This window comes from Tachyglossus aculeatus, chromosome 20, assembly GCF_015852505.1.
Source record: "Tachyglossus aculeatus isolate mTacAcu1 chromosome 20, mTacAcu1.pri, whole genome shotgun sequence".
Classification (NCBI taxonomy): Eukaryota; Metazoa; Chordata; class Mammalia; order Monotremata; family Tachyglossidae; genus Tachyglossus; species Tachyglossus aculeatus.
The window spans coordinates 537,147-562,489 of NC_052085.1; the positions used below are offsets into that span (position 1 = coordinate 537,147).

Here is a 25,343-nt window from a genome sequence, read left to right on the forward strand (position 1 = left end):
GGACCCATCCCTACAGCTGCGGTCACATACGCAAGGAAGGAAACGACAGGCACTCACTCAGGAGGCTGGGCTTTCGGAAGCTGCTTCAGGGGAGGGGAATGGGTCAGCAGCCAACAGGGACAACAGATAAAAGAAATGGATCTCCAGGTTTTAAATGATGACATAAAAGCAGAAATTAACACCCCGCCCTCCCCACCGCCCGCCCCCACCCCCCCCAACTTTGAATCCTGAAGTCCTTGACAGTAAGAGTCCCTAACATACATCACATATATGTGACTATTAAAAATGCCGTTTAATCTTTGCTGACAATCGATAGCCAGTGATTGTGGGAAATCAACATAAGGGAACAAGATTATGCTCTTGGCGCTCTGGGCCAGAATCCTTTAAAAACACTAACCCACACGGAAACACAAATGAAACCACAACGACCGTGGGCCACGTTCTCCGAACCCCGATTCCTCTCGGGGTGCGCACTGGCGTTCTCATTTTCATCCTGAATTTGCTTCCACGATTTTCCACCCGAGACCCCGCTTCGGTGACGGTCTTGGCGTAGGGGAACCGAAGGCATCTTTGGGTTGAGGCCGGCCATGACTGGGCGCAGATCGGACGGCTCCCTGGGCAGGCCGCCCCTCGAGCAGTGAAAACAAAGCCCTTCGGCACCGATGCTGCCGCTCAACTCCCCGACAGGCTTACCCTGCTCTGACTTTTTGGGTCCTGGGTGGGTGGAAGTCACCCATGCCAGCAGAGCCCGGGAAGGCCCTGAGGCCCGGGTGCTTGGCCGGTCCAGGAGAGGAAAAAGGCATCCAAGAACACGACAGCACACGTGGGCCCGACCTGCACGAGCACAAAAGTGAAGTGGAGGGAGAAAGACTGCAGTTGCAGCTTAAAACCCCACAGGGAGCCAACGGGAGTTGGGGAAGAAACCTAACAGCATTTCACCGGAAATAGTTGCAGTACTGAAAGATCCTGACAGGGCCATGCTTTACTTCCAAGGGAGCTTTGGGTGATGAAGGGTCCGATCAGTAGCCTGAAAAACGGCTGCCGCAAACCCGCTGTGTCTCAGTGGTGGGTAAACTGAGAGGACAGTGCCCTGAAAAGCCTCAGAAAGGCTGGCCCCTCAGCCCCGCGTGGGCAAACAGTTGAGGCACCACAGACCGGCCGTCTGCCGTAGATTGGGGATGGACGCGTAGCTGCAGTGGGAGGCTCTGTACACCCAAGGGGGACGAACCAGTGCACGCGCACACACACACACACACACACACACACACACACACACACACACACAGAAACACACACTCTGCACACGCTTTGTACAAACATAAAGACCAACCAGAAACCGGGCACCTGCACAGCCCAAGGGCGTCAAAGTCGGGACAAAGTCGCGGCCCCTGCCCCGCACTGGACGTGCTGGGGTGGCACCGCAGGGTCTGCGCTCACACTTGACTACGATTAGGCGGGATTCTGGCAATTAGCCGGCAAACAGACGCTCTCTCCCACCATGGGACGGACGGCACCCAGGCAGGGCTCCTGGGCGGAGAAAACCAGAATGGAAGGATTTAAGATCCAAAACCCGTGAGATTTGCTACAGATTCTAAAAACGCCTTTCGCCACTCACCCCTGAATTCAGCGGCGAGTGGCTGATGTTCAAACCAAACCTGACACCGAATAACAAACGACTAGGATCTTCATTTTTCTCCTTAACCTCCCAGCCCAGCATGGCTTACCTGCCCGCTCTGGATTGTTATTGCTCAAGCAACAGTTCAGTATGGACCTTGCTACAGTAATCTACGGCGTGGGCGGACCAAGCCCCAGACCCGCCGGTCCCGAGAGGGACCCAGTAAGGTTCCCGGCAGCTGACCGGAGACAACCAAAACTGAGTCTGGAGCCACGAAGCGAGACTTGGTTTCTTACCAAACGTATCTGACCCTTTTCCATTTTGCTTCCCTCGTAAGTTAAGGCAATGAAATGGCTACAGTTCCTAAAATTCCTTTGAGGGGACCAAAACTTATACTTTTTTTGCTCCTGAACTTCAGGCATCAATAGTGTATGCATGACATAAAACAACCAATAAACCTGGTTGATGTAAAAAAATAAAACAAAACACACACAGAAGTTAAAAAATGTCATTTGGTGTTGTGGGGGGCTTCTTTCCACTGGATCACACACTCAACCTTCAGAGAGGAAAGATAAAGCTTAAAACAGCAAAACTGGGGACAGCTCTGTATACCTACAGCAGACTTCCCCTCTAATAAAGTTTTCAATAACAAAAATTCTAAAATTCTCCTGGCCACTTGTTTAACTGAACAGGGGAAAAGGCACTGAAAAGACTTTTTGCGGTGCCCACATCTGTTTGCACATATATGGAATTCTGTGAAAATTTCAAATTGCCATTCATTCTCTACACACACACACACACGCACACAGATGACCGATTGTGGCTAACACATAGTAGCAGAAGCTGATTCCAAGTTGACCTCTCCCGTTTCACTGTATCACCTTCCAGGTCCTTCTGAGTCCAGTAATGGTTACCAAGAATCCAGGAACAGGAACAAGACGTAGTCAGCTTTCAGCATTTCAGTGCATTTTGCAGAAAGGGTCTAAACTGGGCAGAGTTCTGTTGCTTATTTTACACACAGGAGACCTCCAACATTGGCCATAAACTCCTCTAAACTTTTCAGGAAGGCCATTTTCTGCTTCCGGTCCAACGTGGGAGGAGTGCTGCTGGCAGTCAGCTTGTTGAAAGCATCTGCTAGCCTCTGGTAAATGACTGGGTCTTGCTGACTTGACAATAGCGTTTCCACCAGCTCAGAGTACTCCGCCTATCAAAGAAATGGTACAGCAGAGATGGACGAAGAGACGGGTGTAAGAGTTTCCAAAATACGCTCTGTATTCGCCACCTGCCAATGCCCTCCCAAACCCCAGGTGGGGCGGGCCCCCGGTGCAGTTCTCATTAATCAAGGACATCATCTCGCCTGCAGTACAAGGACCAATGGGGAAACTGAGGCCTAGGAGACTGATGTGTCTAGGGAGACAGAGTCAGAGAAATGAACAACTCCCGGATCCAGCCAAGCCCTGCAGCCTCTAGCCTGGAGAACTAAGGAGAGCACCACCAAACAGGTAAAATCATGCCGGGAGACAGCAGCCAGGATCAGGAGTTGCTTCCCTTCTCGTGAGTCAGCCCGCAAATTGGCACTGTTTTGTTGCTAGGGTCAACAGTGGAGCAAAATGAGTGAAACTAACTTCCTTTTAAAGAAATGTGCCTGGCTGAACTCATCTAGAAGCGAAGCAGCAGGGACAGGGAAATTTCCACCAGGGACCCAAGGGAGGGAATAGGGGTGTGGGATCAGAACGATCGACAGGGAAACTCCGGGATATTAGAGGTGCCTTTGGCCCCAAGAGGTGTGGAGCCGGATTTCCGACTGTGGGAAGTTTATTCACTGGCAGAGGAGGAGGAGAAAGAGGAAGAGGAATGGAGCTGATTCCCCTCATCTGGGATACTGCCAGGAACGTCAAGGCAGCAAAGGTAGGCGGTGACGGCCCACTCGGTACCTAGAGGGAACACGCAGTAATCGACAGACCCCGCACTGAGCCAAGTGGCATCTGAAGGTTAAGATCGCAGTACCTGGTGCAGGCACACTAGAGTGTAAAAGGCCTCGCCTGCTGCTGTCGTCATCTCTGTATTGTGCTTCTGCAACACCAGCATGTCAAAAACCAGCTGAAACGCAAAACAGCTGTGAGTTTTTAGGGTGTGATTGCCAAGGGGACCCTCTCACTGTCACAGCAGAGGGAGGGCCGACTTCTGGCCTCATTTAAACTGTCATTTGGGTGGCTGGTACCATATGGGATTAAAGGGGAGTCAACGACTGACCTCCATAACCCCCACCCCAAGCTCACACTTGGCAAAGTTCCAGAATAATTCCTTCCAAACTGGCACCCCACAGGAGGGAGCAGACGTCCTGTGCTGGCCATCCTGGGGGTGGAGAACGCAGGGGGACTCGTTCCTGGAGACCACTGAAGACAAGCAAACCTACATAGGCCTAAACCCCTCTCCTTGCACAGCCCCCATGCTCGCCTTCACTCCTTTGGGGAGGGGGTGTACGGTGTTTGAAGAAAATCCAAAGGCTTGTCCAATTCCCAGCGGATCAATCCCACGGATGATACCAGCCAAGGCCCAGCAAAAAAGAAGTCTGAAGGAGGGGCCCTGAGGCTCCAAGGAACAAGCTATTTAACGGAAGCTTTGTTTTCTCCTTCATGAAAAGGCTTTCCCCACGTGGACACCTTTAACAGACTGATCAGCAAGAGGAAGCCACACGAGAGCCTCGAACACTGCACAGCAGCCAGCAAACTGGACCCTTTACCTTCAGAAAGTGCCTTGTTGCCAAAAAGAGAGGCGAATCTGTCTCCTGTGCCTTGGCACACTGTTCAGCCAGCGGCGTCAGGGCCTCCAGGCAGAGCTGGCAAACCTCTGAGCTCATTCTGATCACGAGCGTCAAGGAACAGACTCCAGGGATGGGGCCACGGCTGGCAGCACAAGACCCGGACCACGCGTCTGACACTGAGGGCCACCCACCCATTTGCCTGCCCATTCCCATCCACGATGCTTCCACCCCAGCATGTCGGCAGAACTAGGGGCACAGACTCTTCTAAATGGGGGGAGAACTGTATTTGTCATGGGATAGTTTGGAGTCCAGTAAGAGAACGCCAGCCACACTGAGTTAATCATCATCATCAATCGTATTTATTGAGCGCTTACTGTGTGCAGAGCACTGTACTAAGCGTTTGGGAAGTACAAGTTTGCAACATATAGAGACAGTCCCTACCCAACAGTGGGCTCACAGAGTTAACCTCTGTGGTTCTCTTGGGTGGTGGCAGCAGGGGGGAGACGGACGACACGGACAGCTCCATAGTAAACTCGAGGGCAGGGAGATCAGATAAATGGTAAGCACCTCGAGGGCAGGGATTGTGACTTAATAATTATAGCATTTGTGAAGCATTTACTATGTGCCCAGCACTGTTCTAAGCACTAGGTAGATGCAAGGTAAACAGGTTGTCACATGTGGGGCTCACAGTCACTCCCCATTTTATAGGTGAGGTAACAGGCACAGAGAAGTTAAGTGGCTTGCCCAAGGTCACACAGCAGACAAGTGGCAGAGCCGGGATTAGAACCTGCATCCTCTGACTCCCAAGCCCAGGCTCTTTCCACTAAGCCAAGCTGCTTCTCTGACTTCTAACTCTATTGTTCTCTTCTAGTGTCCTGCACACAGTAGGTGCTCAGTAAAAACCACTCACTTATTGAAATTCCCAGCTCGCGCCTCCACTTGAACCCCACTCTATAACGGAGGAGAGAGCCGTTGTACAAAAAATGGGACATCCCCGGTCCCAGCTCCATGGCAAGAACATGGTGTTTTAAGCCTGGAACCCCAGGAATAGCTTAACTAACTCACAGCAAAGCAAAGAAAGGCCAAGAGACTAGCTTCAGTGGGAAAGCCACTGCAGTAGAGCCCTTGCCGGGGACAACTACTGAAAATAGAGAATGAAAATAGAAATTCTGCCAGAAAAGGGCCTTACAGAAACAGAGCATTGTGGAGGACTTCATTTTAAAGGATACGACGTCATTCCCAACTCTAGGGAGTACATCAGGCTTTTAAACAAGTCTTCAGGAAGCTGGGGAATTTTCTCAGGAAAGATCTCACAGATAAATGTGATTAACTTGTAGTACTGATTACACAGGGTTGGAAACTGTCAAAGGAAATCATACATATTAATCAACAAAGAATCAATTAATACCGTCAATTCTCAATAAATACCACTGATTGAAACCACTGAAATGTACACTACCAAGCACTTTGTACAGTGCTCTGCACACGGCAGCCCTCAATAAATACCACTGATTGATTGTGTGGCTTTTTGTAGGTATAATTTTTGCTCAACTGAAATGAAAACAGGAGACAAGCATTAGGGTTTTATGAACATAAAGAAATGGTAAGGATAACATTATTTACTAATATGGTAACTATAGAGAACCCTGACAGAACACAAGAAAGGCTGCAAGTGGCCACTAAAACCTTCAGTTCAGCAGTGTCACTGGATGTAGAGCATATCACACTGGTAGGAGGGCCATTCTAGAGAAGCAGCATGGTTCAGTGGAAAGAGCGCAGGCTTGGGAGTCAGAGGTCGTGGGTTCTAATCCCGACTGCCACTTATCAGCTGTGTGACCTTGGGCAAGTCCCTTAACTTCTCTGTGCCTGTTACCTCATCTGGAAAATGGGGATTAAAGACTGTGAGCCCCACGTGGGACAACCTGATTACCTTCTATCTCCCCCAGCGCTTGCTTGGCACATAGTAAGCGCTTAACAAATACCAAAATTATTATTATTATTATTCTAGTACTTTGGTGAGCAGGTGCGGGCAGGAGTGAGGACGGGGCAGGGGGAGGTAAAGGTTAATGGAAATGGGACGGGAGGGAAGGGAAGAAAAGAAAGGCCAGGTGACTGGGCAGTGCGGGTGTCAAACCAGAGCCCAGGATGAGGAGTTAAGTTGAGCGAAAGGGTGGCAGAACAGTACAAAAGGAGGTTCCACAGCCATTCAAAAGGCTCAAGAAGGGGGCAACCCACCAGGCCAGTTCACCAGTGCCTTGCCCACTTGGCACATTTTTCAGGAAACACTGTAGCAACCTGAGCTTGTTCTTATATAACTGCTGCTCGCTAAGCAGCCACTTGCTTCTTTATAGAAGGGATTAATTCTGCCAACAAACCACTTACTTTTTCACTCTCTATGCACAAAATATTAGTGATTGTGTTATTTGCTAAGTACTTACTTTAACGTGCCAAGCACTCAACTGAGAATTAGAGTAGATACAAGATAATCAGGTGGGACACAATCCCTGTCCCCCATGGAGCTTAAAGTTTAGGTAAGAGGAAGAACAGCTACTGAGATGAGGCACGGTCAGACCACAGGCAAGAAGCAAGCGGAGCTGAAATTAGAACCCAGGTATTCTGATTCTCGAGCCCATGCTCTTTCCACTATGCCACGGTGCTCTGGTTTGGGATTTGCCCTTTCCAGAGCAATGCTGGCTAGCTGAAAAGCTCCAGAGCAAATATCTAGGGCCCAGAGCCCTGTCTTACGAGGAAACATTAAAAGGAAATTTGCTTGGCCTTGTATGGCACATCTGATGGGATGGATACAGTTTTAACAACCTGGAAATGGAGTCTGGAGAATGGCTGGAATGAAACCAGCAGAATGCGTTTCCGTTTTGGGGAAGAAATGGAAAGCCAGAGTTTGCACTCAGGGCAGTAGGGGTGAGGACTTAAGAAGGACATTAGCTAAATGATTTCCCCCCCCAGCTCATGCAGATTTTTCTGTTTTACTTTCATTAACATTTTTCACTTCTGTGTTGAATGCTTAAGCAAGCCTTTGAGTTTGAAAAATTAGGGATGAATTATTTTCTTGCTTACATATTTCCACCCTGAAGGAAGGAGGAGCCAAGAGAGCTCTGTTTGGGCCAGCAGACACATATGCCCTGTCAGGAGCGGACCAATCCCTACCCGGGAACAGCCCCCTGCTCCTGAATGGTTGGCACTATGGCAGTGGCTTTTATGCAAATTCAATTTGCTTTCTGGGGATTCCCCAGGCAGGCCAGACCCTAGAGACTTTAAATCACTCCCGCCACCAAAAAAAAAAAAAAAGGTTGATTTTACGGGTGAATTTGAGAAAAATGCATGCAGGGAAAATCGACTATCCACCTAGTATTTAATGACTTCCAAGTTTACACACCCATTGAGACATTCATCTTTTAACCCTTTTACTTCGCTGGGGAAAAGGCCACCCTAGAGGGTCCCGGGAGTCCCTCTACTTACCTTCAGAAGATCTTGGGACATCAAGGGAAGGACCAGATTCACGCCATACAAAACCACATCAGCCGCCGACACCGACCTGTCGGCCGCTTGCCCCGGCTCGTGTCCTCGAAAAACTTCATCTGGAAAAATAGCAAAGACAGCCGATTTGGGCCCTTGTCTCTCCAGGATAGGAGAATAAGAGAGGGGAGTTGTGCCTCTCCCAGCTGACCCAGTCCAATGCTTTTCAGTTGTCCTGGGTCCTGGATGGGGGGACACCACGGGAGGGCAACTTGAGCTGTTTCGCAGTCTGGGGAAACTGAGAGCAGGGCCGACCTGGTGAGGGGAACTAGGGGAAGGCCAGAAGAGGGAGGGGATGGCAGGGGAAAATCATCATCATCATCATCAATCGTATTTATTGAGCGCTTACTATGTGCAGAGCACTGTACTAAGTGCTTGGGAAGTACAAATTGGCAACATATTGGAAAATGGAAGCTCACTGCCAATTCAAGGCTTAGCCTTGAAAACTATGTGCAAGGCTGAATGAAAGAGCGAGAGGACACAAAATTGGTTTCTGTAGTTCATTTCTCTATCCACTCTCTATCCCAACAAAAGTTCAATACACAATTTGCCTTTTTTATCCAGAAAACTCGATGGGGGTTCTAATCCCGGCTCCGCCACTTGTCTGCTGTGTGACTGTGGGCAAGCCACTTAACTTCTCTGTGCCTCAGTTACCTCACCTGTAAAATGGGGATTAAGACTGTGAGCCCCATGTCGGACAACCTGATTACACTGTATCTACCCCAGCGCTTAGAACACTGCTTGGCAAACAAATACCACAATTATTATTACTATTATCAACCTGGCTACAAGAACATCATTCCCCAAGAGTCCTACGGAGGACACCCCCAATATTGGAATCAACATCAATTTGCCTCATCTTTTAGAAGAGCCTGCCAAGCGTCCATCTGTAGAGTTTAGAAACGGCTCACGGATGACGGAATGGGCCGTCACCTTCACAACCAGAGGGTCCGGCTGGTGCAGACACACGGCCCTACCCCTGCCCGGGGCCACCCAGACCAACCAGGGCTCCGGTTGGGCGGCACCTGCACCTGTATCACTGAAGTCTATGAACTCTTTGGAGAGGAGGTTGGTGAGAAGCTCCATGATGAGCAGCAGGTCCTGGTACTGCTCCTCCTCGGCGGTGACTTCGAGCCGCTGCCGCCCGACACTATTCTTGGAGTAGACTTGGAGCAGCGTCAGGCAGGCCTCATAAAGGTTCATCGCTTTGGTCTGGGAGGGAGTAAAAAGCCAGACAAGAAGTGACGGTTCATCCCGAGTCCTGCTCAGGAAGAGCTGCTCATGCAGGGTGGGACCCTGAAGGCTCAGGGATTAGCTAAGGGATGTGACGGACCCCCCGGATCAGGCTGAGAGCCTAGGTGGAACCTGCATGGAGTGGGATAGGCCCTAAAGACACTCTTTGGAAGGAGGGGATGTGTGAGGGGAAGGATGCCGGCATCTCAGCTCAGGGTCAGAGAAGACCTGCGGCCAAACCGCCCAAGAAGAGTTCTGCAATGTGCCGGACTCTAAGCGGTGTAAGCCAGAGATCACGACAGTTGGCTGGAATGCAAGAAACGTTTGGGCTGTCAAGTTCTCGTCTCAACCAAGTCTTCCTAGAAAGGGATATGGAGGCTTTTTAAAAATCCGGCCAATGGCATGCACCATGGAGGAGGAAAAAGCCGCGGCCTCAGAGAAACCCGTGATCACTAGCATTCGCCCAAAGACCCTAAAGCATTTTCCCCATGCCAGCAGGTCAGAGGATCGGCCAATACGCACACAAGGGCCAACTGAAATGATGAAGATTTCCACTACTGAATCCAGTGAGGGATGGAATTAAGTGCTTTCTATGCACTAAAACACCGTGCTATGCACTGGGGCAGATATAAGAAAATCAGATCAAAAGTAGTCCTATTCCCTCACTGGGCTCACAGCCTAAGAGATGAGGAAAGCAGGTATTTTATGCCCATTTTACAGATGAGGAAATGGAGACTCAGAGAGGTTGAGTGATTTGCCCAAAGTCCCATAGCAGGGCAGAGATTAGAACCGTGGATAACACAGCCACAAAATGGCAGAAACTGTAAACCAGGTACACAGAAGACCCGGTAACTAGTCAGGGAAAGGAAGGATCCGCCCTAACTCTACCAATCCTGCCTGTTTAGTCACCACCCCCGTTCAGAAAGCAGTTACTTTTGGACAGATTCTTCAGCCTTAACCAAGCAAAATAATATTAGAAGTCTGTAACCTAACAAAATGCAGTGATTTATAGCTGCAGATTTGTTCTACATTTTATAAAGAGAGTGCAAAACACTTTCTTATCTAGGTTCGCAGATTGTATCTGACAACACATTAACTAAGAGTTTTCCCAAGAAAAATGTAGAAAAGGTTCCTACTTGAGCCTTCACACTTCAGGTTCTGCTGTACTGGGATTCTGCCAAGTAATTTTATTTTGTGGCCATTCTGAGTGGATAAACAGATGGTAGGGGCCCTAAAATAGTTTTCTATCTTGGGGGTAGCAACCTAAGACTTTATCAGCCACTTTTGCGGGCCGGTGGGGGGTGGGGGGGTGGTGTAGGGAATCGGGGAGAGGGAATCACACTAATTTTCTAAAACACATTTTTCATTCAAACAGGGGACCAAACAATGTGAGGCTTGTTGTCTTCTGCTACTGTCCTCTCCCAAGCATTTAGTACACTAGGCACTTGGTAAATGCTTCTGATGGTGGTTTACCTCTCCAAGATAGCATATCTGTTTATGTGCAACTTCCACAAACACCTCTATGATGAGATTCACAGTCTCTGGGGTGTTTTTGTAAACCTCCATGAGACCGATGCAGTTGTTCAGAAAATCCATCAGAAAGTTGAAGAGGATGGCCACATTGTCGATCTGTGTGGCCTCAGCAATGCCACAGAGGGCTTCCAGCGTGGCCGTGATTTCCTGCTTCACCTCCTCCTGCTGGCAGATTTGCTGGAAGTTTTCTTGGTTTATTACATTCAAGAACCGTTGCTGAAGCGGCTGAAGAACCTACGGAAAAGGCATGAGATCCTGGAAAATTCCACCCAGCCCACACCCACCTTCACGCGCCTCTCCTGGCCCAACCCAATTGGCTGTCCATTCTGAACACATATGTTTTTAGAAATGGGAAAAACAGGCTGGGAACTAATGGCTCTCACCCGAACCCTACTGTGAGTTAGTACGACAGGCCCATGGCAACTCCTGAAGCAGGCCCGTCAGCTCAGGATGGAAAAATGGTTAATGGACTGAGCTCGATTCTCCGCCTGGCCGAGGCTGGGCTTAGTAAGCCCCCCAGGAATCTGAGGGCAATGGGGGCACTTCAGGCTCCCTCCCACCTTAAGTCTCACTAACGTGGGCACATGGTGCGGGGAGGGGAGCGAGGAAAGAGCATGGTCCAGGGAGTCAGAGGACCTGGGTCCTAGTCACGGTTCCCCCATTTGCCTGCTGTATGACCCTGGGCAAGTCACTTCGCTTCTCCGTGCCTCAGTTTCCTCAACTGTAAAATGGGGACCCAATACCCACTGTTCCTCCTAAGACTGAGCACCTTCTACAGGGCAGAGATTGCGTCTGACTTGGATTATCTTGTCTCTACCCTGGTGCTTAGTACAGTGCCTGACACACTGTAAGTGTTTAACAAATGCCACAATTGTTGTTCCAGGAGAGCGGCGCCACAACCCAAAGCGTCCTGCACCATGAACAGAAGAGACTCAGTTTGCGGCACATTTGTCAGCAAGTGTAATCACACTTCTCCTCTAGGGACAGAGGCCCTTTTCTGGTTTCTGGCTCCTCCTCTTTCCCCTAGGTAACCAGGGCAGCTGAAGGAGGCTTTGCTGTGCCCAATGTAGTTGGTTGATGGGCCCACCTGGGAATGGGGAAGCTGGGCACATCACCAGGACCCTGGATGATCAGTCACTTTTAAAGCGGGTCTAAGCTGAAGTCTCATTTCTGGGACGGATGGGGTAGTAGTGAAGGAAGTGTTACCTCTGTCCAATACTGCTGCTTAGTATCGGTGTCCATGTGTGCAAACCCTCCCAAGACCAGCGCCTTCATCAGCGTTCTCTGCACAGAGCTCGACAGGAAATGGAGCGGGGGGCTTCGACGTGCAAACTGCTTAGCCAGGTTCCACCAGTTCTCACACTGGATCACTAAGTTCGCCCTAAAGAATGACATGGCACGTTTCGACGCGCACGTCCTGCACAACAAACATCCCAGTGCGTGCCACCAAATGGCCACTTGCAACCCCAGAAATTACTGTTACACTCGCCCTAGCACTTAGCTCAGTGCTTTGCACTTGGCTGCTGATTGGTAGATACCACTGGGGTTGGTAGCATGCTGATCTTGCATTGGGTGCTCCGGTCTCACGCTCCTCTATAGTAAATTACAACCATCTCCTCTCAGGAGCAGAAAGGCGGAGTCAAAGAAAACTGACAGGAAAATTTGAAGAGCTGCCTTCACCACTTCACAAACACCCTGAATCTTCATGGCCTGGAGAGAGCCAGGACTGGGTGGGCCAAGAAGAAATAAGAGCCTCGTGTGAGGAGGATGGCGGGGCCCAAGTCGGTGTCACACCCGGACCTGTGGCGTGGAGCCGGTATCTCCCCGTCCCCGTCCCATCACCCAGAAGAGGAAAGGAGCGGGGATGAGCCCATCCAGCCATCCACTCAGACAGCTTGGGAAATGTTTTGGAGCTATGGGGCTGCTGGGAGAACCCCATGATGTTTCCAGTCTGGAGTCACTGCCCACTAAGGCCCCCTCAGGTGGCAACAGGTTCAGTTCAGCATCTTTCCAGGGTCGCTACTGGTGCCAGAGAACCCCCTCGGGTGGCAACAGGTTCAGTTCAGCATCTTTCCGGGGTCGCTACTGGTGCCAGAGAAGAGGAAGTGATGGCAAGGCAGCAGAAAAATATTTGCTTCCGCCCTCCTCTCCTCCACCCCTTGCCAACCCGTCCCCGGAACTGCCCACCACCCGTCCCTTTTACTTCCTCGTCTCCCCTTCTCACTTGCCCTCAGTTTACAACTGTACCCGAAAAAGATGCTGGCAGCTATGAACTGGATAGATGCCTTTGGGGCCAAGTATGTGCTATCCAGAAGTCCCCCTGACATTTAGAGAAACATGGTGTTTGGGGGACAGAAGTCCCTAGTGAGGACCTTCTGTGTCTTCTTTATGGTGGCACTCACCTTTCTCTCCTTTCCACCAACGTCACCAGCAACTGCACAGTGTCATTGGCAAGATCCTGCTCACTGCTCCACACTGCCAGGTTGCTGATCACCTTCTCCAAGAGGTATCCAACAACCCACTGAGAGCCCTCCGTGTCAGTGCCAAAGGCCGTGTTGAACGGCAGACTTATCTTGAGGAAAGCCAAATAGAGATCATCAGTACGTACAGTTGAAGAGTGTCACCAGAACATCAGCTCTAACAGAGGAAATGAGCATCTCATAACACTTTGTTTTACACTGTCTTGGCATATCTACCAATCTCTCCAGAACAGTGGGGACGGGTGAGATCAGGATAACAGAAATCCAGACACCTGAAAGTCCCAGCTAACGGAATGGAGGAGCAACTGTTGATTCCACCATGTGAGGAGGACTGAGGATTTTCAGCAATCTCGCAAAGCCCGTCAGCTCCGAATGTGTGTGAAGTGTTTGGAAGCCTGCTGGCATGACGACAGCCCAGTTGTGCTCTTGACCAGATAAACTGAAGCTTCGGGCACAAGGAGCAGGATTCAAGAGGCTGCAATATGGTTTTAGCAGCTGCCAACAGGAGGTGGCTCTATTTTCATTTGGGTTTTTTTGGGGCGGGGGGGTGTCACACGGAGGTTACCCCTTGTATCACTGCTTTGGACAACATTCGCACATCTTCATCAACAGCATTTCCTAATAATAACAATAATAATAACTGTGGCATTTGTTAAAAGCTTACTATATGCCAAGCATGGTACTAAGCGCTGGGGCACACACAAGATAATCGGGTCAGAAACAGTCCCTGTCCCCAAGGTGTGAGGAAACTGATGCAGAGAAAAGTTGGATGACTTGTCCGAGGTCACAGGGCAGGCAAGGGGCATGCCTACTGCCTGCAGCAGCTAGGCCATGGTTCCAGGGGAAAGTGCGCAGGTCTGGCATCGGAGGCTGGTGTCCAGATGTGGCAGCGCTTGCGGAGCAATAGCTGCTGGGGTTGTGCAATTAATGGTCAAGCTTTCTGACCCAAGAGCCTCCCAGGGTTCACCACTCTACCTTAGCGAAAGCTTCTGGGGGGTGAGCAACAGGTCTTGGTGTGTCTGTTGTACTTCTCAAGAGCCTTGGTGCACTGCACCCAGTGAGCGCTCAATAGATCCTACCGCTACTGCTGCTGTTGCTATTACTAAGGGGCTCCAGGAGATGGGTGGGTGGGTGGGCGGGCACCAGGCTGCGTTTACTTGGCCCATCAATGGGTCCAGCAGGTCAGGCACCACGGCACCCTTTGCATCATGCCGTGCGCCTGGTTTCCCACTTGCCCGCTGTACTCTGTGCCTCGTGGGCACTTGCCTGGCAAGAACAGGAGCGTGGGTGACCCTCCTGAATTGATTATGTGCTGATTCACAGGCCTGAAGTCTCAGGGACCAAGTTGGCCCATTGGCCCAAAAAGAGACTTCCTCACTGCTGGGGGTGGGGCGCAGTGCCAGGTGCTTTGCTGGATTTATGTACCTGAGTACAGAGGTGGCTGATGATATCGCATGTGGGCAGGGAACGCGTCTACCAACTCTCTACTCTCCCAAGCCCTTAGTACAGTGCTCTGCACACAGTAAGCACTCAGTAAATCCCAGTGACTGACTGAAGGTCAAGGACTGGCCAGGAAAGGTCTCATCATCATCATCAATCATATTTATTGAGCGCTTACTATGTGCAGAGCACTGTACTAAGCGCTTGGGAAGTACAAATTAGCAACATATAGAGACAGTCCCTACCCAACAGTGGGCTCACAGTCTAAAAGTCTCATGAGATTTTCTTAGGAGGGAAGAGGTACAGCTTGGCAGGGCAGAGGGAGAATGTTGTCCTTGTAGCAGAATGGATTATCTTCTATCTACCCCAGGGTTTCGGGCAGAGCACAAAGTAAGTGCTTAACAAATACTACAATTATAGTCATTATGTGAAAGCACTATGGAAAAAAATAAAAAAACATTAAGCAAATTCAACCTATTTTTCTATGCACAAATACACACCTTACAAGAGTCTTCATCAACCCTCATCCCCACTGACACTCACCATGGTCACCTCCCACTATACCAACTTTGAGCACACATTCTCAAAGGAAACTATGGAAAAGCAGAGCTACTACATTTCTTTCAGGGTCGCTCCTTTATTACTGTTCGAATGAAACTGCAGAAGAAAAGACTGACCTCTCACTAAGCCAAACCTTTCACTAGGGAAACAGCCTTAGCAGAGAAGCAAAAAGCAGAGCAGGGTGAAGAGAGCTGATGTGAAAATAACTCCTCAAGGCCCCAGAAGGAGAAGAGCTCAAGGGGCAAATAAAGCCGGATCCCACCGCCAATAACCGCCCACGGCCACACATTTTCTTAACAGTTTACACCATTAGGTAATCTGACCTGATCGTACAGCTTCTCGTCCACCAGAAGATAAGTCTTTGCCCATCGTTTCAGGAACCAGACGATATCTTTGCCCATTTGTGGACTCAGTAGATGAGTTAGGTCTGCTCTTATTGCTCGAGATTCAACTTCTGAAACTCTTAGAATGGCAGATAATAACCTGGAGGTGCAAGGAGAAGTTTAATCACTCTTTTAGACCGACTCTTCCTGACCCACTGTTTTCAGAACTGTTCTTGTGTTTTTTTCCACTTTCTCAAGATAAAGCTGGTGAATGAAGAAAAATTCCTCTCAGCAGGATGTATGTGTATATGCCGCCAGGCATTTCTGACAAAGAATCAGGAAGAGGTAAAGAAAATAATGGGGAAAGAGAAGAGAGGGAGGGAGGGAGAGGGAAAGAGAAGGGGAAGGGAAGGTAGAGGGAGGGAGAGGGGAAGAGGAAGGGAAAGAGGGAGAAGGAGGGAAAGGGAAAAAGAGTAAGAAGGGAAAGGAGAAGAGGAAGGTAGAGCCCTTACAAAGTAACACAGCATTTGTGTGCCCTTACAAAAATGGGCTTTCTGAAGAATAGTGCCACTTGCCTCAATAAATGACTTTAGGCCCCACTCAGCCTGACAGTAATAATCTGAACGAGTCAGAAACGCAGTATGATTACCTAATTACAGAGTCCGTTCTGTTGCACCCCGGGATGGAAGAGGCCTTCTCCCCTGGAGAGCCCAGTATCTGCAGGGTTGTGTTGATATCCACCTCAGTTGAATGCTTAATGGAATATTCCATGATTTCCGGAGGTATTAGCGGGGTCTCTCCCTGAGTATCGTCAGCTAAGAGGTAGCCTTCAAAAGCAGAAGGGAAAGAAAGTGAAACACGGTTTTCTACTCATATCTACCTTTTACAACCGACACCATCACTGACATTACAGAGGGAAGGCAGCGGACATTCTGAATCAATTCTACGTTTACAAAAATCACAGTAAACCTCACTCCAACAAGAAGCATTATATATGATCCAAGGCCATTTCAATTCAAATGTGGCTGACGTGAGTAAAGTCTTGTCAGAAAAAATGCACTCAAGGGTATATGCCCACTTCCTTTTGAACACCCTGGCTGCAAATATTTTTGTGTCTGTCTTCCCCCATTAGAATGCAAATCCCACGTGCACAGAGAATGTGTCCCTCTCTTACTCTGAACTTCCCAATCAGTGCTCTGATCCAAGCAGGCGCTCAAATAAATGCTGCCGCCACTACTAAATGTTTCTTTCATATCTTCAAGAGAAGCAATGTGGCCTAATGGAAAGTGCACAGGCCTGGGAGTTAGAGGACCTGGGTTCTCACCCTGGCTTTGCCATTTGTGTGCTGTGTGACCATGGGCAAGTCACTTCACTTCTCTGTGCCTGTTTCCTTTGTAATATGGGGATTGAATCCTACTCTCTCCTACTTAAGCCTGTGAGTTGACGTGGACAAGGACTGGGTCCAGCCTGATTATCTTGTATCTACTACATACCCAGCAGTTAGTACAGTGCTTGGCACTTAGTAAGAACTTCAGTGCCATAATAATGATCTCAAGTAAAATGAAAATTAAATACTCTAGTACTGATTTCCTCGGCAAACGTGCATCTGCAAAACTGCATCGAAAAATGAAGCAAGTTCCATTACTTGATAAGGTAAAATGCACAAAGATTTTGGCATACCCGGCTCGCCAAAGATAGAAAGTCTAAAACTCCACTGCTCGGTAGGGGGTTTAATAAGCCGAGCGAACAGAAAATAAATAGGATCACGAGTGACTCTGGTGGTGAATGTCCATTTGTAAACCGCTGAGGGGCTGCAATGGACAGCTCGATGGGAGAGGCGCCCACAACCCACCTGTGACTAAAATCAGCCAGTGAATATCTTCGTACAGGTCATCGAGCACTTTGTTGTCTATGGAGGCAGAGCCAGGGGAGGCGAGCAATTGCTGTTGGTGTCTCTGCAACTGGCCGTGAAGCCTCGTCACTCGGTCCTCCAACAAACTGAGAGAGAGAGAGAGAGAGAGAGAGAGAGAGACAGAGAGAGAGAGAGAGAGAGAGAGAGAGAGAGAGATTCCGCCGTCGGGATGGAAACATTCAGATTTCAGCAGTTGGGTGTGTAATGGATCAGAATGACAGTGGGGATTCCAAATGGGGTTAAAGCAATGTCTCTTTTAATATAAAGCTAGACACACACCCACACAATTTATAATCACCAAGTCTTTACGCGGGGAGCAATTGACGATGGGCTTTGGAGAGGAGATTTCGGAGGGGTAAATTTATTACATGGGTCAATCCCATTCTCGTACCATGGTTTCCAAAACACCTCTGCCATCTATCCTGCTGTGCCTGGGCTCCAAGTGTGTGTGCCAGGGAGTGCACATGTGAGCATGTTTCTCTCCACTTGTCCCAGGGTGCTGGAAAACGGGGCGGGGGTGGTTAGGCCCCGAGACACGGAAGTACTCTTCGGGGACCTGGGAGCAGAGAGAGTTTGCTCCCTGGAGTTGTTCTGGACTGTGTGTACCTTGTAAGAAGAGGTATACAGTGTTCTGCAGCGATTCTTCCTAGCATGCCCACACTGGCTAGTTGGTCAGAAAACTGGTCTCGGTCATCTTCCTGAAGCTCACTTATTTCTTCTTCCTCGCGGGATGCCACACCATTGGCAGTCTATCGGCAGGTGGAACAAACGGAGAATTATGAGTTATGGTCGAGGCCGCCCATCCGGGGTGCTGGGGGGAATGGAGGGACCCATTTAAATAGACAACCGCTTAGCCACTCTGGGCTGTCTGGGGAACCACTCTGTGGAGGGGGCTTGTCCCGGACCACAGAAGACTGGGGCGGGGGGGGCACATGGTTAGGGTCGACATGGCTCTGGAACCCAGTGGTCCAAGGTGGGGGAGCAGTCCTGGAAGTCTGCTCCAGATCGAGATGTCCCAGCTCCCAGCCCTCCTCGCCAAACCCAGATCGAGAGGCCGTCGGATGCCAGATGGAGACTGGCACCCGACACCCTAAGGAAGTCAGGAGGCCTCAGCGCTGCTGGTGATGCCAGTGGGCTCAAAGTTGGGGATCGCTTGGCTGCCGCTGCCAACTGCAAACTCCAAGAGGGAGTGGGCCCCGCAGGCAGTACTGCATATAAACCAGAACAGTGAAAGCTCAAGTAAACTGCATGCTTTGGAAATTTACATGCAATACTTCTCGGAATGTCCCTACCCTCATCGTCCCTACTTCTCGCCCAAGCGGCTTCTGTTCTCTGCCATTCCTCCACCTCCGGTCTCCATGCCTTGCTCTGGTATGGTGACGGCAAGACTCCCAGGTGAGAGTAGCTAACATTTTAGCAGCAACTTTGACACGAGAGCCTCTGCGGCACTCCCCACATCCACTACATAGCACCACATTCTGCCCCAGAAGCCTCCCATCTTAAAGAACTTACCAGGTTCCGGGTGCCATCTGGGGCTGCAAGGTGGCACTGAATATATGAATTGAAAACCTGCACCGCATGCTGGGTAAAGAAGCCTTTATGGAAATGCTTGTCATCTTGAACCAAAGTCAGCCAGGATTCCAGCAATTTGTCATATGCTTCCATGTACACCATGTCATCCTTGTCGAGCTGAGGGAGATGGAGAGAGATGGGGGGGTGGGGGGTGGGGGGCGAGACGGGACATGCACATTAGAAATGCCCCCAGAAGTGAGGCTCTCTGTATAGGCAGCATTTATTAAGGCTGTTATAGAGTAGTCCATCAATGTCAGCAAGGCAAAATTTCACACCAAATACAGATGCTATTTTAAAGTTCAAACTTTTCATTTTGATCCCAGGCTGTGATCTTCAACTGGCTAATTTTAAGAGCAAAAATGGACACTAATCCAAGGGTGGCGGCAGCAGAAAGCACCTGGGGCAGACTGCGGTGGGGAGGAGAGCAGGAAAGAAAGGATGCAGATGTGACCAGAGGACAGTGGCAGCTGAGGGCAGGACAGATCTTGGGCCCCTGCCCCTGGGAGATCCTGGGGAACAGAAACACGATGAACCAAACACCAAGGGACCAGAGGGAGAGTTTCACCATGAGGCCAATATGAGTGGTGGGGCAGCAGCAGCAGCAAGACAGTTACACTCATCCGACTGGGCAACACTCCTAACAACTGAAGCAGCATTTCTGATTTCAGGAAACTAAGACCAATAATAACAATAATAATAATGATGGTATTTGTTAAGCGCTTACTACAGGCAATGCACTGTTCTAAACACTGGAGGGATACAAGGTGATCAGGTCGTCCCACGTGGGGCTCACAGTCTTAATCCCCACTTTACAGATGAGGAAAGTGAGGCACAGAGCAGTTAAGTGGCTTGCCCAAAGTCACATTGCTGACAATTGGCGGAGCTGGGATTTGAACCCGTGACCTCCGACTCCAAAACCTGTGTTCTTTCCACTGAACCACACTGCTTCTCTACACCAATGTGGACTAGCTGCAAGGTAAGCCTTGGGAATCCATTGCCAGTGGTCAGGGGTGCAGTGAAGCGAGGGTCTCAAAAGAATTTCAAGACAAACAGAAGAGAGATTCCACTGTGGAGGGAGGAAAAGACACTAAGGATATTCCTTCTGCAGTCAGGGTAGTCTAATAAAAATATCCGACCTTTGAATGAATGACCCTATGGAATCAGAGAAGCCCAGCATCATGGAGGAGAAAGATATCTATACTGGTAGTATAGAAATTTCTCATTTCTAACATCTAGTGAACCTAGTAAGTCTTGGAAATAACATCAGGCCCACCCTACCCTCCGCCCAAATTCATCACACTGTCTCCGGTGTTCTGATATGCCAGACAAAAGTGGGTGCTTTGCCTCCTGGTTCCCCTTGGCATCTGGCCGGCCACTTGTTCACTACTTAAGTCCAACTTTCAACATGGTCCCACCTCCAAAAATCCAATTCGGGAGCGAGGCTTCCCGGTGACTAATTCCCAGGATCCCCCCAGCAGCTCTCCTTGTGGTTGGGAGCTACGCTGGCAGTCTGCCCGCCCGCTGCTGGAGAGGCCTTCTGAAGCGAGACTATACACCCCCTTGCCAAGAATTCCACAACTTGCCCGCCGACCTCCTTGAGAATTCCCAGGCGGGTGCCATCTGGTCGTAGTAATTTGTTTACATCTAGTTTAGCGGTTTGGTCTGAGCACCCTGGTGCTCATCACAATCTCGCCCAGTTCCTCCATTATGCAAACCACCTAGGTGTGGGAGGAACTTACACACACGGCCCCAAGCTCCTCCACTCCCGCTTAACACTTTTCCAGGGCACCTGAGGGTTTCTTTGGGTCAGAAACTGAGCTGGAGGCAGCTGGACCCTTCCTGATGCTGTCCTGGCTTTGAGCCAAACCTCCAAGATGGGCCCAAGGCCATCTTCCATTTAAGCATAAGCTTCCTGGGGGCAGGAAACGCAGGCTTTGCCTTTGCTGAACATTCCCTAGAGTTCCTGAGTGGCCTCAAAGCGACCCTAGGAATCGCTAACCGCAGGTTCTGGCCCTGAGTTGATCCTAATATTGCTCATCTTGCGAAGTCCTCCCTCCCTCTCAAATGCCCCCACTGACCTGGATCCTTCTTGAAGAGTAGAGCCACTGAAGAAAGAGGCCCTGACCTAGAGGAAAAGACCATTTTCGTCTATTATAGAGATTTGACTGACCCTCAGTCGGGATTAATTTTCCACGGATGAACAGGTAAAGCATTAGCCAGCTAGCCCAAGGAACTGGGGACAGCAAAGACGCTGCAAAAGGGATGGGGCCACCTGCAAGCGAGGGTAAACTATGAGGGTTAGGCCACTTCAGTCTGCGAGGCTGCACAGGCTGAGAAGGGATAGGTTTGAAGCTCACAAGACTGTGAAGGGCATCTGATGAGCCCAACATTAAACTACTACTCACCAAATCCCAGAGCACCAGGACAATGGTTAGTCCCAAAGAGTCAGAGGGCCGGAGGAGAAGCACGGGTGAACTAGAACCACAGATTCTCTTGGCAGAAGACTTCAACCACTTGAAAAGAGTTTGGGATAGATCTGTGGCTGCACAAGGCATGGTGGGTCACTACAGGGCCACCACAGGGATGGTAGGAGATCCAAGGTGACTGAACTGAATGGCACTTTCTTCAAGGGAAAGGTTAAGGATTTTAGGTGGGCGTGAGGAGGAGGAGGAGGAGGCCCAGAATCCCAGTGTGCTGGCAACTACCCTTGCATACCCATGCCGGGTAGCAGTAAGGTGGACGACCCCCGCCAACCGTGCACTGCCTGACATAATGGGGCGGGATGGATAGATGCCCCGCTGCTCTAACCTTTCCGGGACGGCCTGCCCTCTTTCACCCTCTTTATAGTGTACTGATTTCTGGTGATACACCTGGAACTCAGCAATCATCGAACCTGGATCAAAAAACCTCGCTCTCTCCTGCTACTGACAATACACGGGCATGTGCCACTGTCAAAACAATTACTGTGACCATTCAGCAAGGCCCACTGTAAGGGTAATGGCACTTTAAACCCAAACTACACGTGTTTACAGTCGTTACTTCTTCACGCTGCCCTTAATCCCGTAATTTAGGGAAATGTTTTTAAGTTCAGACAGTATTCCACAGTGTGCTCTTCAGCCCTAAACACTGACAGATGGAGCTTGCAGCCCAGTCTTCAGAGGATACGTTAAATGGTACCTCTGCATGCTGGAGACGGAGGAGCTGCAGGTGGAGCTCTTGGATCTCTGTATATATGTATATATGTTTGTACATTTTTATTACTCTATTTAGTTATTTAGTTATTTTACTGTACATATCTATTCTATTTATTTTATTTTGTTAGTATGTTTGGTTTTGTTCTCTGTCTCCCCCTTTTAGACTGTGAGCCCACTGTTGGGTAGGGACTGTCTCTATATGTTGCCAATTTGTACTTCCCAAGCGCTTAGTACAGTGCTCTGCACATAGTAAGCGCTCAATAAATACGATTGATGATGATGATGATGATCTCTGTCCTACCTCCAGAAGTTTCTTTGAGTCAGAAAGAGAAGCCCAGAGGCTGCCAGGAGAGCCAATCAGCACCTTGGGCAAAGAAAGATGACGATTCGATCTCCAAAAGAGTGAAAATGAAGCACGAGCGACAGGGACACGTAATCAGAAAGCAAGGGATTCCAGCAGACACTGCCAACAATGTACACAATGCTTATGGCTGAAAAGCAGCTTACCTCAAATCCATTATAATCTCTCAGTCAAGAGCGAGGGTTTTAGGAAGATTAAATACCATAGATGTGTGCCAGAAGAATTCTTTCTTAAGTGGGGGGCAAGTTTGCTTTAAAGTGCTGTCCAGACAACAGGTGATTATCACAGCTGACCCAGAGCTAAATTAACAAATATGGCCTGAAACTATTCCTTCAGGTTAAGGCAAATCTTGAAACTTGATGGAAGTTCTTTCGGGATCTTTGACTCGGCGCGGATGTGCACCACTGGGTAAGCTTTCAGTTTGTGTGTTTTGTCCCAGAGCCCTATATGACATTCAAGTGCCCACACAATACTGCTTTACTGAATACGATTTTCATATGAGCGTTGATGATCCTTTTTATAATGGGACTTTTTTTGAGCAACCTACCACTGAAAGAGCGTACAAGAATCTGGGCAAAACCACATCATTCATTCCACCAATCCTTTCCATCAAGATAAAAAAAAACAACCCTTTACTTGGATAAATGCAGCCATCTGTTGATGGGCAGGGTTTTGAAATCCTTTCTGGAAAATAGCTGTTAATTCGGATGTCTACTTTAAATCTCCTTCATTCCACTTTGTATTGCCTGAATGTGACCCTTACCCGCTTGGTGTTCTACTCACGGGCTCGGCTTGACCTGTTGGGGCCCTGGAGTGGCAATCCAAAAATTTTCTGCCTCAGGCCTGCCCAAAAGCTCCAAAATTCCAACCAGCAACTTTTAGCCCTCTGGTCCCCCAGCTCTAATGATGCAGTTAAACAGAACAAATTAGACTTCTTGTTTTAGGGCAAACATCAGCACACACTTTTCTCTCTCCCTTTTATACTTCCTTATAGTAAGCACCCGGTCAGTAAAACTGTAAATAGGAAACGGAGCATGGCTTAGTGGATAGAGCACAGGCCTGGGAGTTAGAAGGACCTGGGTTCTAATCCTGGCTCCACCACTTGCCTGCTGTGTGACCCTGGGCAAGTCACTTAATTTCTCTATGCTTCAGTTACCTCATCTGTAAAATGGGGATTAAGATTTTGAGCCCCAGGTGTGACAGGCACCGAATCCACCTTGGAGCTTAGTACAGAGTCTGGCACAGGGTAAGCACTTAAATACCATCATCATTGTTATTACTATTATTGTTAATAATAAACACCATTTGAAAAAAAACAAACAAAACAGTAGGCACCAAAGAATCTTTCTAAAATCATTTTCTCCCTCACATGGTCTTGGGAATACCTACAGTATTTAAGATGCCATTCAAATACAGCTGCATTTTCCCGCTGCTTAGCGAACATCCCAAATGTGGAGAAACGATGCCGGTGGGAATACCCTCCCCATGAAAATCTTCAGAAACAATGGAAAGGTCTTGAGCCTTGAGCTGACTTGAACAGGTTCCATTACATTTTGGAGATTTGGGTATATTAGGTCACAGAACAAACCGCCAGATTGATCAACACAGCCCCTGGCATTCTCCTCACACAAGGACTTTAGTTGCTTCTAGTGAACTTATTCATGGAATAAACGGACAGAGCTCTGAATGGATGCTGCAACTGGAATAATCTGCTATTTCAGTCAATCATTTCCCCGCCTCCTCTCAGAAAGCTCCCGTGGCACTAAGGCGCTTGCCCACCAGCAAAGATCGGTGGCCCCCAACCAAGCAACTGGATCGTCCCCTAACAGCTCTTGGATGCCACAAGGGCCCGGTTAGCACAGAGGCCTTCCTGGGCAAGCTCCAAGGAGCAGCAGCAGGTTACTCACCACTTCTTCCAACGCCGCGCTTCGCCCGAAAGAACACGTGAGGTGGGTGAGGCAGTTGACAAACGAAGAGAAGAGTTCATTTGGGATGGCAGTTAAAGCGGTGCGAGGGAACACAGTTATCAGGTTGCTGATGATGCTGGAGATGCCCACCGCTTCAGAATCTTCTATTTCAATTCTACGGACAAAATGACGATTATGTTACTTAAATGAGAGAGAAGAAAAAAGGCTACCTAGAGTTTTTTCCCCTCCCCGCAAGCTTTTCTGTTCCAACGATAAGCGTGCAAGTAATGTGAGTCTGCTGTGGAAAAAAAAAGGGAGAAAACAGAGAGTCTGTCCTTTCTTTTTCTGCTTTCAAGCCTACAGCAAAGATCAAATGTCGCTTTTCGAAAGAGCAGCATGGCGTACGTACCCATTGACGGTACTCAGCAGCCCCTCAATGAAATGTGCCAGGTAATCAACTTGGGAGCCTTCGTCGGGGAAGATGGGTCCATGGAGAGAGGCCAGCTGGGCTAGACATTGCAGCGAGTCTTGGGCCATGTCTGAATCTTCTCTGATTTTTCGATGGACCTGTTGGGAACAATAACTAATCCATAAAATAAAGCATTCTCCCTCCTCAAAATCACAAGTCTTCCCTCCGCAGGAACACGGCCGACAGTTCACTCTGCTTACGGCTGAAAGACTTCAGAAGCAGATGCGTTTGCGTAAATTTCAGGACTGTCTCTCAATTTGCTGGCTTCCCAACCCATGACTTCAAACACACACCAAAGTGAACTTTTCCTGGGTGCTACTTACATTTTGAAAGTGGAACTGTCTGTGGCGTGTTATGTCTTACAGAGAGGAACAGATGCCAGCCAGTCAGACATGCTGCTCCTTCTAAAAACAGCAACAATGACAGCCATCTGGACGATGCGAAC

General features: G+C 49.2%; 1 protein-coding gene across 3 annotated transcripts in view; it reads right to left on the reverse strand.

The window, feature by feature from the left end:
- Positions 1–1,714: 1,714 nt before the first annotated feature.
- The window catches only part of XPO4 (exportin 4), a 60,986-nt gene continuing 37,357 nt past the window's right edge, over positions 1,715–25,343 (reverse strand). For all 3 annotated transcript variants that reach the window (XM_038762003.1, XM_038762004.1, XM_038762005.1), the window contains 16 exons: positions 24,839–24,996; positions 24,430–24,604; positions 18,908–19,084; positions 18,002–18,144; positions 17,336–17,481; positions 16,133–16,310; positions 15,484–15,643; positions 13,082–13,251; positions 11,886–12,060; positions 10,620–10,913; positions 8,945–9,125; positions 7,857–7,975; positions 5,609–5,739; positions 4,359–4,476; positions 3,623–3,715; positions 1,715–2,819 (listed from right to left, as the gene is read on the reverse strand). In XM_038762003.1, coding sequence (XP_038617931.1) covers positions 2,622–2,819; positions 3,623–3,715; positions 4,359–4,476; positions 5,609–5,739; positions 7,857–7,975; positions 8,945–9,125; positions 10,620–10,913; positions 11,886–12,060; positions 13,082–13,251; positions 15,484–15,643; positions 16,133–16,310; positions 17,336–17,481; positions 18,002–18,144; positions 18,908–19,084; positions 24,430–24,604; positions 24,839–24,996 — 2,616 coding nt within the window. In that variant the 3' untranslated portion in view covers positions 1,715–2,621. The remainder of the gene's footprint in view (positions 2,820–3,622; positions 3,716–4,358; positions 4,477–5,608; positions 5,740–7,856; positions 7,976–8,944; positions 9,126–10,619; positions 10,914–11,885; positions 12,061–13,081; positions 13,252–15,483; positions 15,644–16,132; positions 16,311–17,335; positions 17,482–18,001; positions 18,145–18,907; positions 19,085–24,429; positions 24,605–24,838; positions 24,997–25,343) is intronic.